Source organism: Triturus cristatus, chromosome 3_2, assembly GCF_964204655.1.
Source record: "Triturus cristatus chromosome 3_2, aTriCri1.1, whole genome shotgun sequence".
NCBI classification, from domain to species: Eukaryota; Metazoa; Chordata; class Amphibia; order Caudata; family Salamandridae; genus Triturus; species Triturus cristatus.
Genome location: NC_140584.1, coordinates 344,886,499 through 344,899,554, shown reverse-complemented (window position 1 = coordinate 344,899,554; position 13,056 = coordinate 344,886,499). Strand labels below are relative to the sequence as shown.

The 13,056-nt window shown below is 37.0% G+C and overlaps 1 protein-coding gene across 4 annotated transcripts in view; it reads left to right on the top strand.

Moving 5' to 3' along the window:
• The window catches only part of NIPAL3 (NIPA like domain containing 3), a 226,708-nt gene that overhangs the window by 196,866 nt on the left and 16,786 nt on the right, over positions 1-13,056 (top strand). For all 4 annotated transcript variants that reach the window (XM_085647835.1, XM_085647837.1, XM_085647836.1 and 1 more), the window contains exons 7-10: positions 5,314-5,410; positions 7,160-7,295; positions 7,458-7,546; positions 11,785-11,848. In XM_085647835.1, coding sequence (XP_085503961.1) covers positions 5,314-5,410; positions 7,160-7,295; positions 7,458-7,546; positions 11,785-11,848 — 386 coding nt within the window. The remainder of the gene's footprint in view (positions 1-5,313; positions 5,411-7,159; positions 7,296-7,457; positions 7,547-11,784; positions 11,849-13,056) is intronic.

The following is a 13,056-nucleotide window of genomic DNA, read 5'->3' as shown; positions in this document are numbered from 1 at the left end:
AGCTAATAGATTTAAGTGTTTACAAAAAAACATGTGCTCCTAATGCACCATAGGTGTGTATTTCAAAGTGTTGCAGCAGGCCTCTTGCTCCCAGTGGCTGGTAGGCATGGCGTCCTATTTAGATCTGAAAAATATACATTTTTCAAGTGGGAGAAATTTCAAGTGCAGGCAATTTTTCCATATTATGAATATTTTTTGCAAAACAGTTTTCTGCACTTTAAATTTCTCTTATTAAAAATAATGGTTGTGTTTTTGTTCTAGATTGCTCCATATGGCGAAAAGAATGTCCTGTGCCACAAGACACAGGCCCTCATTTGCCCATACACATATATCACTTTCATATGCACACGTTTATACATCCCCAAAGACCATGCTCTCACTGACCCACATGGCAGTCCTGTCCTAGGGCCCCTAGTTAAGGTACTTTGTCAAACCATAGTTTTTTGCTCTATAGACATTAGGCTTAAATTAATTGAAACTTGGTGTGGGGGTGTCTGATAACATTGCATGAGTGGCTTGGCCTTCAATAGCTCACAATGATTTTCACTGATCAGAATTAGCTCTCACTACAGAAAAGGTTGGAGCCCCTGAGATAGCCCATCTTCGGAAGCAAGACAAGCATATGTACATAGGTTAGTTCCTGGTGCAATCACTCTCCTATGTTAAGTAGAAATTGTCATGCTGAGATGATTCTCTCTAATAACTTAAGGCAGCTTACAAAAGTTAGCATCTACTACATAGAATCTTTTTCCTGTTGGAAACTTTCTGCAGAACCAAAAAATCTTGTGTGTAACATATAGAACATAAATCAACCGTAACCTGCACACAGAGTTACACACGTTGGATGATGTCATCAGTGATGTAATTTGAGATGACATAAGTGATGTCATAGAACATGTCAGTGATGTCATATGTGAGGTCATAAACACTTCATGGCGGGGTGCAAATTTAAGGTAGTGCTGCTAACTACAACTGGGAACTTTCTGTGTTTGTCTTAGTTTAAAACGTTAATATTGTCATTGAAAAATTCACTTAACTATAATTTTATTTTAACCATTGTCTTTTTAATTGAATTTCTAAGGTTTTTTTTTTTTTTTTTAACCAAAACAGATCTTTTTTTTATCAGACTTAACTCTAATGTTAATTTAACGTTTGTTTTTTTCACTGAGAACACACACACATTTCACTTACTTTACCTATTGTAAAGGCATGTGTGGTAAAGGTATATGCGTGGTACAGGCATGTGTTGTAAAAGCATGTGTGCAAAAGTCATACATACATGTACAAATACAGACCCCCTGTGAACAATACCAATTTTTAGGCCAGGGGAAATACTATTATAATTAGAACAACCCTGAGCAACTATATATAATTCTACAATGAATGAATGTATAAATGGGCCAGAAGACTAATGAATGAAAAATGTAACTGCTTTATTATTAATTTTAACATCTATCATTAAAATTAAGAACATAATATACAAAATGTGAAAATACAGCCACATAAATATCAGACATTTTAAATCATGAGTGAGCAGTGATTCTCAAAAATGACATGTCCAAATTAACATGATCACACAATGTGTGGCTCAAGTCGTTGATAGGTCTTCGTAGAATCATTTTTGAAAATCACTGCTCACTCACGATTTAAAGCTACTGCTGCTCTGACTTGCAAGGAATTCGACTAAGTTATTAGTGGCAATATATATTGATGCTGTTGTTTTGTTATGTGCATGGATGATTGTATGGAGATATGACTGTTGGCTGATATTTATGTGACTGTATTTTCACATTTTGTATATTATGTTCGTAATTTTAATAATAGATGTTACATTAATAATAATAAAGCAGATTAATGTTGTATTCATTAGTCTTCTGGCCCATTTATACAGTCATCAATCATTGTTGAATTATGTACAGTTGCTCAGTGTTGTTCTAATTATTCTATGCCAAATTCATACAACCATTCCCAGCCCTCTGAAGGACAGACTGCTAAAGTTGATGATTTTTGTAACTTGCATATGCTAATGATTTTGAGACATGGATATAAATGTTTATGTAAACTCAAAAAGGAAACATTGTGTAAGATGATAACAAGATTTAGGATTTTCCTGGCTGATCTTCTGATGTTTCACTGTAAAATGGACTAAAAAAGTTTACCTAGGAGTTAGTTGATTACACAAATATACATCATAGTTGCTTTGATTTAAGCCTTTTTAGATAATACGTAAATAACACTGTTTTACAGGTGCAAGTCAGGCTCACAATTGGAAATGTTCTTTCCAAACCAGGTTGTCATTGTGTCCTAGACTTCTTTGCTCATTCTAAAACACTTCCGAGACTGTTTTTCCTAATCTAAAACATGCATAGCATGCTGCAACAAAGCAATTAAACCCATTCAATTAATGTCTTGTACTCTGCTTCTCAAAAACTGGTAGATACCCGGTGTACCGCTAGATGAAAATATACTGGGGATTCCTGGTACAGTAACTGTACTGACAGTGCCTTCCCTTATGTGAATCCTCCGGGCCACATCAACCTCTGGGTTATGTATTGGTGGGGTCAGACCAGTAGACTGCTGAGATGGTCTTTTTAACTAGATGATAACAGGTGAGTGCATGTTGCTTTGCTGCTGGAGGGCTTCCTGTACTTGTTTCTCCTTTGCCTGCAACCCAGGTCAACTCGGCTCATATCCACATTCCATAGCTTTGCTTTTCCATTCAAATATCATTTAAGGGATGAGACAGAACCTTGTCCCCAGTTTGCCTTATTTCTTCTGCCTCTTGATTCCTTTTCACTGCGGTGCCAATGACAACTTCCATCTTTGGTGTGCATGACTTTGTAACAATATTCTATTGCGGCATTTATCTTTAACAAATAGGTTTTAGCACCTCAGCAAGAGACATGTATTGTGTAAATAAAAAAAAATACATCTCTCTTTTATAGTTGCAAACCAATTCATTTACAAATATACTTGTTAATATCTTCAAATATTCACTGGATTAGGTGGTAGAACTGTAGCATAGAAACAAATTTTAACCAAAGTCTTATAAAGCTCTGCTGAGGTAGGAGTTTTATTGTTCTTCTGTTCGTTAAACAATAAGGTCAATTCACAAACGCACTCATGAGTACTTATGTAGTACTACTTCATATACTTTTAAATGTTTTGTTAAGTTGGCCCCAAACCATCTCAAATAGTGCTGTTAAGGGAATAATCCTATACAGTTAGAACAAAGAAAAAGGACTGTGCCTTTTTTGCACTTTCCCTAATTTGCGAGTGGACATTTAGGTTCTAATTCACACAAGGCATTTAGGAGTATGTAAAGTAATATTCCTGTTCTACTTTATGCACTCTTAAGTGCCGTTGTGAAATGACCCCTGATTTGACTAAATTCTCACAGCTCTCTTCTGAGTGTAGTGTATTGAAGGGGAAAGTCACAAGTATATGACAATGCGAGACTGTAGCAATCGGGTTTGTAATCTTATAAAGTGTGATCAGAACTGTAGATAAGATCAAAATTATGGTATAAAATTACACTGCAGGGCTATATGTTGTGATTTTAATGTTTGAAGGAAACCCACATTTTTAGTTTAAAGCAGGGAATTTTGGAAACCTTTTGACATGGACAAGTCAAGACATGCCTTAAGAGATTTTTCAAACTTTCATAGTTGTGGGAAAATACTTTGTTGATCTCTGGTGGCGATAAAGAGAGGAAAACACAGAGCGGACGCATCCGGGTTACTTATTTTCCTTGAAGTACTGTTTCACTGAAGTAGTAGTCCAAAAAGTCATAGGCTTTGTTGACGGTTTGGTCGGTTACTCGTATATCCAATCCCAAAGTTTGGAGGTGGATAGCGAGATAAGACTATATTGCTTTGACCCTAGATTATAAATCAAGTCCTTTGTTGTTTTTGGACCTGTGCTGTTTTACGTCTGTGGATACCTCTCTGACGCATGGCATCGCATATGTGGTTTTGTAGGTGAGATTGCAATGTGTTTTCCATGAGGATCAAATAATTGGCCTGTGCCATTGACCAGACAAACAGCAGTTATTGGGAGCCAAATATCATCAGCTGCCAGAATAAGATTGTTATCTGCTTCTGTTTTTCACCATATTGCACACTCCTTCGTAGAGTTGTTTACTGTAATTTCGAAATAATTTAGTTGCTTAATAATATCAATTTTTGTTGTAAAGTGGCCAAATTGCTTTGACTTTTCATCAATTCTGTCGGCTTTTCTATGGTTCCTTAATTATATATGAGGCCTTTTCTATTTAGATGGTAACCCAAAATATGCAATAATTACAACAGTACAAGTCATGATGTAAAGCATTGCTTGCTACTGGCAATTATGGCTGCACAAATACGTTCCCCTTAAAAAAACAAATCCTAGACTGTACATTTGTTTTTTTGATATATAATTAAATGTCGGCATACTTAACATGTCACACTACAACATATTAGAAATTAAATGTTTTGCTAGATTTATCCCCTGATGAGGAGGTATGTATGTACAGGATTGTGTCTGATTGTGCAAATTATTGTAGATTGCATGCAGATATTAAGCCCTATGGCCAGTCAGTGGAGCAAAACAGAACAAGTGTGGTTTAAGCTCTTCTTTTGGGGATTTCCTTTGAAAACAAAGTTTAAACAGCAGATAAGAGATCATGACTGTCGCAATAGGGAACGCTTTGGCGGTTAGCATTTGTAAGTGTTGGGTTGAGAGATAGGATTAGGGTAATTGAGAGGTTTAAGGTTATAGATAAAGGTATGGCTTCAGATTAGTTTAGGGTTAGAGTTAGAATTTAGGTAATGGTTATGGTTAATGTTGGATTAAGCATGAGGAATCTAAGTGGATAATGAAAATAATTGTAATTTAAAGCCAAGTGATTCATCCAAATACCCGTTTCAATTGAGATGTATGATTCCAACCCATTGCCACATTGTGTTTAGAACTAAAAGGTTTTCTCACAAATGTATTCAAAGCCTCATATAGAATCAAGACTCAGACTAGAGTACACGCATTACAATGTTACAATAATATTTTTTATTTTATCCTATATAATAGAGTGCAATTATTACCTCCGAATTGATCTGTGTAATAGAATGCTCTTCAGATTCTCACAGGTGTGATGAGTTGAATGTCAGAAGGTCTCAGGAGTCATTGTGACTTTTAGAAAATAGTTTAAATGCATGTTCCATTGTTCTACTGTATTATAATTTCACGTTGGATACAGAACCATTTTTATTATAGCACATCATGTTCTTGGCTGGAGTATCATTTTCTTCTCTATTTTCTTTTATATATTTGTAGTTGGTGGAGATTATCTTGTTTTGCTCCCTGCTCTATTATTACAAAGAGAAGAATGCACAGTATATCGTCATTATTCTGCTTCTGGTGGCATTGTTAGGTAGGTAATTATTGCATTTTTATATTGTTCACTTGAAGTATTGGTCTCAAAATGAAAATTCACTTCCTTACAAACATTTTGCAGATGAAAATAATGTACAAAAAGTAAATGAGGCAATTAGGTACAATTTTAAATGCTATAGGATAATACGAGAGGCTCCAAAATATTAACTGTTTTGTTATGCAGAGAGGTTCGGCTAAGTATAGAATCAGCCATACCCAAATCCCACAACCAGTCCATAACTCATATTTTCTTTTGCCTAATGGGTTACTTTATTTGACTTGATAACAAAAGGAATAATTTAATTCCGAAGAACATTTCTGAAAAAAGCATAACCCCTCAGTTTATGACCATTTACTTGCCTACATCCCAAAAACAAACAAACAAAAATCAAATATATGATGCAATTGAAAAACAATTTTGCGAAAGTTAAGAGTCAGACCTGTTCCACAAACTTTTGAATTGCCTGCCGTTGACTTGGAAAATTCCTCTGATGGCCCAAAGGAGTAGTGGTTGTTGAGGAAGGACATTGCACTGTCTGCCCTATTTAGGGTGAACTGCGTAATGTAATTTTTCCTGTCCATCACCATAAGCAAAAACCTGACAATGAGGGATAGAAAACAAATAATGAATCCATCCTCCCCACCCCCGCGAAGGGAAAGAACTCCCAGATTGTTGGGGGGGGGGGGGGGAGGGGGGTTATTGTTTTTTTTAAACAAAATTTCCCTGAAACTAACTCCTTCCATGGAAGTTTGTTTCATAAATACCAAAACATCGGAAAATGTTAGTAAACAACATCAAACCAACGGCTGCTGTCCACCAACATTTTGAACATTGAAAGGGGACAGCTGTGACAGTAGTTTCTTTGTGTACCTAGATGACATCTGGGTTGGCATTCAACTCTGAATTTGACAGATACTAGTTTATCAGGGTGGCAGACATAATGCTTTCGGCCACTCGGACAGATAAAGTATAGTCCATCAAACTATAAATCAGGCCCGGAGTTTCTAATAATTCACCTAACCTACTACCTATAAAATCATATAGAAACATATGCTACCTCGGAGTTTAGATACCGTTGTACACTCTCCTAATTAAAACACTATCTGACATATAATCATGACTATCACATGAAGGAGGAAATTTAGCACTGCAGCACCATGAGGATGAGTGATTTGGTGCATTTTTATTATTGTACACAAATGTAACAAGTGTTTGGCTTCATGCTTTGGTCACCTGCACCTAGGGGAACCGAGTAAGTCTGGTTAAAGCCTTAGAAAAGCAATACACCCATACACATTAAAGCTCACTGAACCACTCTTACTACATCTTCCTCCCCCTACAGTAAAGGAACCGTGCTGTCTCTTAATCACTTTCTACCTGTCCATCAATAAGTTAGCTTCTTGTTCTCTGGTTCAAAAGGTCACACCAGGTCCTGGACGTTCCTAGCTAGTCCTGTTACTAGCAAAGTAGATGATTTAACTTCTAAACAATTAAAAGAAGAATTATCAGCAGTTCACATAAGCGTATTATGTATTCTTTATTGTGCAGAAATGTTTGCTACTTTCTGTACCTTTTTAAGTGACTAGCTGAAATACAGTCATGCATTAAACCATGATAGTGTTGCATTCAATTACATTTTTCTTCAGTTCCTAGAGGCCTGATCGTTGTTATCTATGCTTTCTTCTGCATGAGTCTCTTTTTAAAGAGTATGTTTTATATGACCCCGCTCTTGTTATTTAACTACAGGTTCTATGACAGCAGTGACTGTAAAAGCGTTAGCTGGAATGATAATAGTTTCGATACAGGGAAATCTACAACTGGGATACCCTATCTTCTATATCATGTTTGTAAGCATGGTGGCAACAGCCTCGTTTCAAGCAACGTGAGTTCATATTTGTATTGGGAATATATTACAACATAGGTGTAAAACAACTTACTTAAATAATCTTGGTAAACTTACATTGATTTGTTTTTGATGTGGGTTGTGGCAAACTAAATTCTTATTAAAACACTTGTTGATTTGAATTTTTGTTGACTTGTGAAGGTTTTTGACTGAGGCATCACAACTGTTTGATTCTTCTCTGATTGCGAGTGTCAACTACATCCTGTCTACAACGATTGCTATCACAGCAGGTGAGTATTGGGTTCCAGTATGTGGTTTACTCATCCCTTTGTCAATGAAAGTCATTGTTTGGGGCCAAGGATTGATTCCAAATGCTAAATCAAAGCATTAATGTCTTTTTTTCTCTACCCCCAATTTTTCCTGGTCTCTAGCAAAAACCTGGACTACAGTGGGCCCCCTCCTAGCCAGACACAGAATGTAGTTCACTTCAGATGCTCAGCTAAAACAATACCTTGATTAAAAACTGTGGGTAGTCAGTGCTGTATAAGGGCTTCTGCTATGTTTCCACCACTAAGACTGTTTTAGCAGTAACTCTGCCTAGCAGCCTCTTTAAACTGGCCTTGTAGCACTTAGTGACTCTCTTCATCACCCTCTTACCTCACTCTCCCAGAACATATGAATAGATGTAGCAGAGATCACAGTTGGATGTAGGAGGTTCAAGGAACATGGCATACTTTGGATTCTTCATGCCTACTTTTTAAAATAAAGCTACATTTTGTGGTAATTGGCCCTTTATTTGAACTGCTTTCCATTCACCCATACTAGGAATTCACATGCCTATCAGACCATGTGAATCTATTATTTTCCAGTAGGTGTTCTAAACTTAATTGTGTGAGTGCACCCTAGGGGATGTTTACCACAAAGGCAACATTAGCTATATGCCACAGTTTTATTCTTCATGCGGACTCAGCTATGGACGTGTTCATTTTACTTAAAAGTGTAGAGTTAAAAAAATAACTGACCACTGTTTTCTATTTATTTGCTGTAATTCAGATGCATAAATGGATCTGCCCCCTTTACCAAAAACAATTCAGGGCAAAAAAGGAATTCTGTGCTACCTTCTAAAAAAAATTTGAAAATCAAATCTTTTCATGTATTGGAATAACATAGATTAGAAGACCATCAATGTTTTGACTTGATGAATAACGTATGAACCAGCTCAGATTTGACATCTTCAAAAGAATGGCTTAAACTGCATACTTAAACGATTTTGGCAGCACATTCCATGGGGAGGATCTTTGATGAAGTTTGCCATTCCAATTAGCAGTATGTGCACGAAGAGGATAGAGAGGGAAGGAGTGCACTTCCTGTTTCAGTAACGGACACATTCTGTCAAACTCAGTCTAGAAAAATGTAATCGATTCAGAACTCTCAAAATATATATAATGTGTATGAGAAAAATGTATTGATTTGTTGAGTCAAATGTGAGCTAAACTATCCCAAAAGGCAATATAATGGAGTCAACCTCTGTGCCCCTATATTAGAATGAATCAAACTTAAGGCTTTCTGACACACCCACAAGGCACTAAGGAACAGGTGCCACATCTCTGATTGCTGATGCTTTCAAAGCTCTCTTAGAATCAGTCATGCCAGTTTCCTCACCATTGATGCTGCCAAATACTTCAAGGCAAATTGGAAGAGACTCAGAATTCTCAGCTCATAGCTCCACAACTCACTACAAATCATTGATTAAAGTATGGAACATTCTTCCTTCAGGGAGAATCATAAGACCTTTCTGATTCGTCTGAACATCCGAATTGAGAGACGTAATGATTGCCCCCTCATCATCTATCTTTTCAGATAACTACTCCTATTGCTCCCATGACCACCCACTTTCCGCACACGCCTTTCCAATCTACTCATCTTCTTGGTTTCTATTGTGCTTGCATGCAATATCATACAAGCTGCATGCGGATTTCTAAGCAAAAAGATGTTAGCATGCCCACAGGGTTCTAGGCTCAATACAATTTCCATTACTTTTTAAAACATTTAGCCAAGCTCCATGTATCCGATCATTTGTGTTGTTTTATATAGCATGAACGTAGCTATGGAACAGTGGAGCGCTGTAGATTAGAATGCTGATGGGGATTCACATAGTTATATTTTAGGCACTGGGAGTTTACGTGATTTCCCCTGCAACTGCACTATTTTCAGCCAAGTGCCAGTGGCCAGGGTTCAATCTTGTGTCTCCAAGTTCTAAAATTGCCAGTTTAGGCACTAGACTAGAACTCATATAAATGGTAATGAAAAGTTCAAAAATATGTTAAGAATAAGTAATTGTTAATGAAGAACAAAGGATTTCACATTGCTTTGTCCATTAAGCAAGGCACATTACAGTGAATACCAGAAGGAGGACAATCATCCCTAACAGCCCCAACGCTGTGGATAGCCCAGTCCTCCATCACGACTGTAAACATTGCCCTGCCCGTGATAGTGACTAATTCTAACGCTAAGCTGAAATTTAGGCTTAACAGTAAACCCATCCACAACCCTGACCACTACCTTTAGTCTAGCCCAGCACTAAATATCGTCTCACAACCTTGGACTTCTATTTAGCCTAGCGAGAACATTTACAAACCCTGGTGACAACTTTTGTTATTAACACTAGCCTAACTTCATCCTACGAAAGAGCTCAGTGGCTGACCGTGTCCCCTCTGCTTAGCCCTACATGCTTAAATCGGTAATTGCAAACAAAACAGTTCAATGTCTAATGGATTTGAATCATTATTGCTCAAAACAATTCTTCATGTTAAAATATCTTCATTACAGTTTAAATCTTCTACGGTTTTATCATTGGGCTTTAATCTCTTTTGACACAAATGCAGGTGTTCTTAAATTTCATTCTCTCAGGTGGAATTGCTGCTGTAAGTTAAAGCAGCAGCCAAGGATAACCACTTAAAAATATCTTCAGGACAGAGGAAGAACAAAAATATATAATTTGTAACTTCACTTGATCAGACTATATAATCCAACTGTTTCATTATGTTGAATTGGTTTTTAAGATAGAACTGTACAGTATAGGTTGACTGAATCATGTGTAGGTTACCTAGCTTGTTACTTTCATGTGGCATTTCCAGTGAATGGTCAGTCTATATATGAAAAATGTTTTCTACGTTCACAATTGAAACGAAGCTAGTTGACAGCTCAGGACCGGGAATGGTTCTGGATTTCTATTCCTATTGAGGCACAATGATACCAAAGTTGTTTTGTGTACTGAAGCCTTATGCAGCATAAAGTAGGATCAGCTTGATGCCAAATTAAGGTATACTACACAAGCCACTGATAAGTTAAAAGGATGACGGCCTCTTTGAGTCATATTGAAATGTGGTGCATATTAATGTGTTAGGAAGTAGGTCAGGTACTACTGCAAGCTGAAGCTTAAATTTGCTAATCATTGCTAATAGAATTCTGTAGTATCTAACTTTTCAAAGATGTGATGAGGTTGATTTGATACTTAATAACCAACTGCAACAATGAACTTGGTTTGTGTAGGGGGATATTATTGTGCGAAGAATGTGAGTCTGAGTTGAACAATTGCAAAAAGTTGACTAACACTTCAGAATTGTGGTCTAAAAGCACAATTCTAATTACTATTGATAATGATATGCAAATAACAAAACTGTCACCCCAATGAAATTTCTTAAACCTTTACTTCAGCATATCATGTTTGTATTCAAAAGCTATTTAACCTCCGCATCGAAGGCTCTCCAAACATAAACCTAAACATTTTGTGTTTTTTTCCTAAAAGAACTCATTTTTTTCAAATATTTTTTTTAGAAATTTTCTGGTGTTTCTAGCTTTAACAAAATGTAGGGAGACTCCCTGCACCCAGCCTTAAACAAGTCTTTTTGTGCGATCTAAACTTTTTTCACATTTTTTTTTAAGTAAATCTTTTTGGAAAAGTTTTTTTAGTATAAAACTGGTGGGGCTGTATGAACCCCCTTTTGGTCTCACTCTTCCCCAAATGACACCAGTTTCCTCTTCCTTCTTCATTAAAATGTCAATGGAATGAGTTCTGAAAACAACTTATGTGGCTTTTGTGAGTTTGCAATCCTAACCACTCGCTGCCGAAACCAGCTCTGGTAAAGAAATTGAAAAAAGACTGCATGGTGTCATACCTCAAATAAATATTTAATGAATATTTTGGATAGGAGAGTTTAAAAACTTTTTTTAACGAAAGGAAATACAATTGTTGTTCAGGCCTCTAAATTAATGGGGTTTCAGTGTTTTGTCCCAATTTACTGGTTGCCTTTAAGCTCACACAATAATCTCAGGTTAATTATTTCAAAAGACCTGTCTCACAATGGTATGATCCTATTAAAAGACAGGATCTGAACTTGTAGTCTACAGCGCATGGAATGACCAGTGATGGAGTGAGTGCTCAGTACTGTTTGAGTGGTTTCTGACAAATATGTACTTACGATATGGAGGCAGTAACTCTGTTCAATGCGTCTTATCGTCCATTTAGGAGCAGTATTTTACATGGACTTCAAAGATGCCGATGTTCTTCATATATGTTTATTTGCACTTGGGTGAGTAAATTCAATTGCTACAGTTGAAAACCGCATTTCCTGCAATAAATCCTGTATAGAACAAGACTCATGTATATAAGGAAATTGCTATAACACTGATCAACCCGGGTCTAGTGCTGTGTCAACAAAGAAGAAAAGGAAGCATATCTACTGATTCCGACATCTCTTGTTAATAGAGAACCCTTCTTGGAACAGAACCCATCAATCACCAAGGAGTCAGTGTGTTTGTCATCATCTGGGTCTGTGTCTCTTGATACAACGCCCCAGGTCCTGTTGGAACGACCCGGTTGCGAGTAAAGAGAAGTGGCATACAAGGGTTGCTGTCAGATCTCCACCAATGATAACAAGAGAAATGTAGTAAGCCCTCGCTCACGTGAAAGGGGTTCTAAAAGTGCAGCACTAAATCATAAGAGTGACAATAAAAATGGCTAGGGGAACTCAAAAGTGCTTTAATTGGTAGAGTGCCTCTGCCAACATTAAAAAGCAAAATGGCAATTCAGCATAAATATTTTGTCATTATGCTCATTGTCCATAGTATCTGGTCGACATGTTTCTGCCCATTGGGATCTGTGTAGTATCAAGGGCATTCATCAGGACCTAAATTGCTGCTACTATGTAAAAAGTGTATGAAAATATAAGGAAAAATACAGACATTCCTACCACCGGTTAACTCTACAGATGTCAAAACCGGATACCTAGGAAAGCAAAGAGAAACGAATCAGAATTGCAACAAATCAACAATGTTGTCTAAGACAGCAAAATAACAGTAATCAAATACCGTCTTTAGAAGCACAAATTAATGCTCCATGCATCCAATAATGTATTAGATTGCACTTACCCCAAAATTATGGGTGACACCCTCACCTCAACCTGGTCTCTGCTCAGGGAAAGGGGCCCCGCTCTGATAAAGGGGAGAAGAAAAAGACAGGCTGCTAGCTAACATGCCAAACATTATTACTCCCCGTCAAGATGGCAAAAAAGAATATAGGCAACGTCCATGTATTACATAAATGTGATGGCAAACAGCATGGTTTAAAATAGTGTTCACCCTTACTGGGAATCTAAGGGTAGGGAACTTAGAAAATTTCAGTGTCAAGCAAGGGTTTCTAACAGGATAAATAACGAAACCCGATATTTTATCTTAAAGATCACTCGCAAGTATTAGAGTGTTGTCAAGCTTCTGCATGGTTTAAATGTAGTGAGGAAAA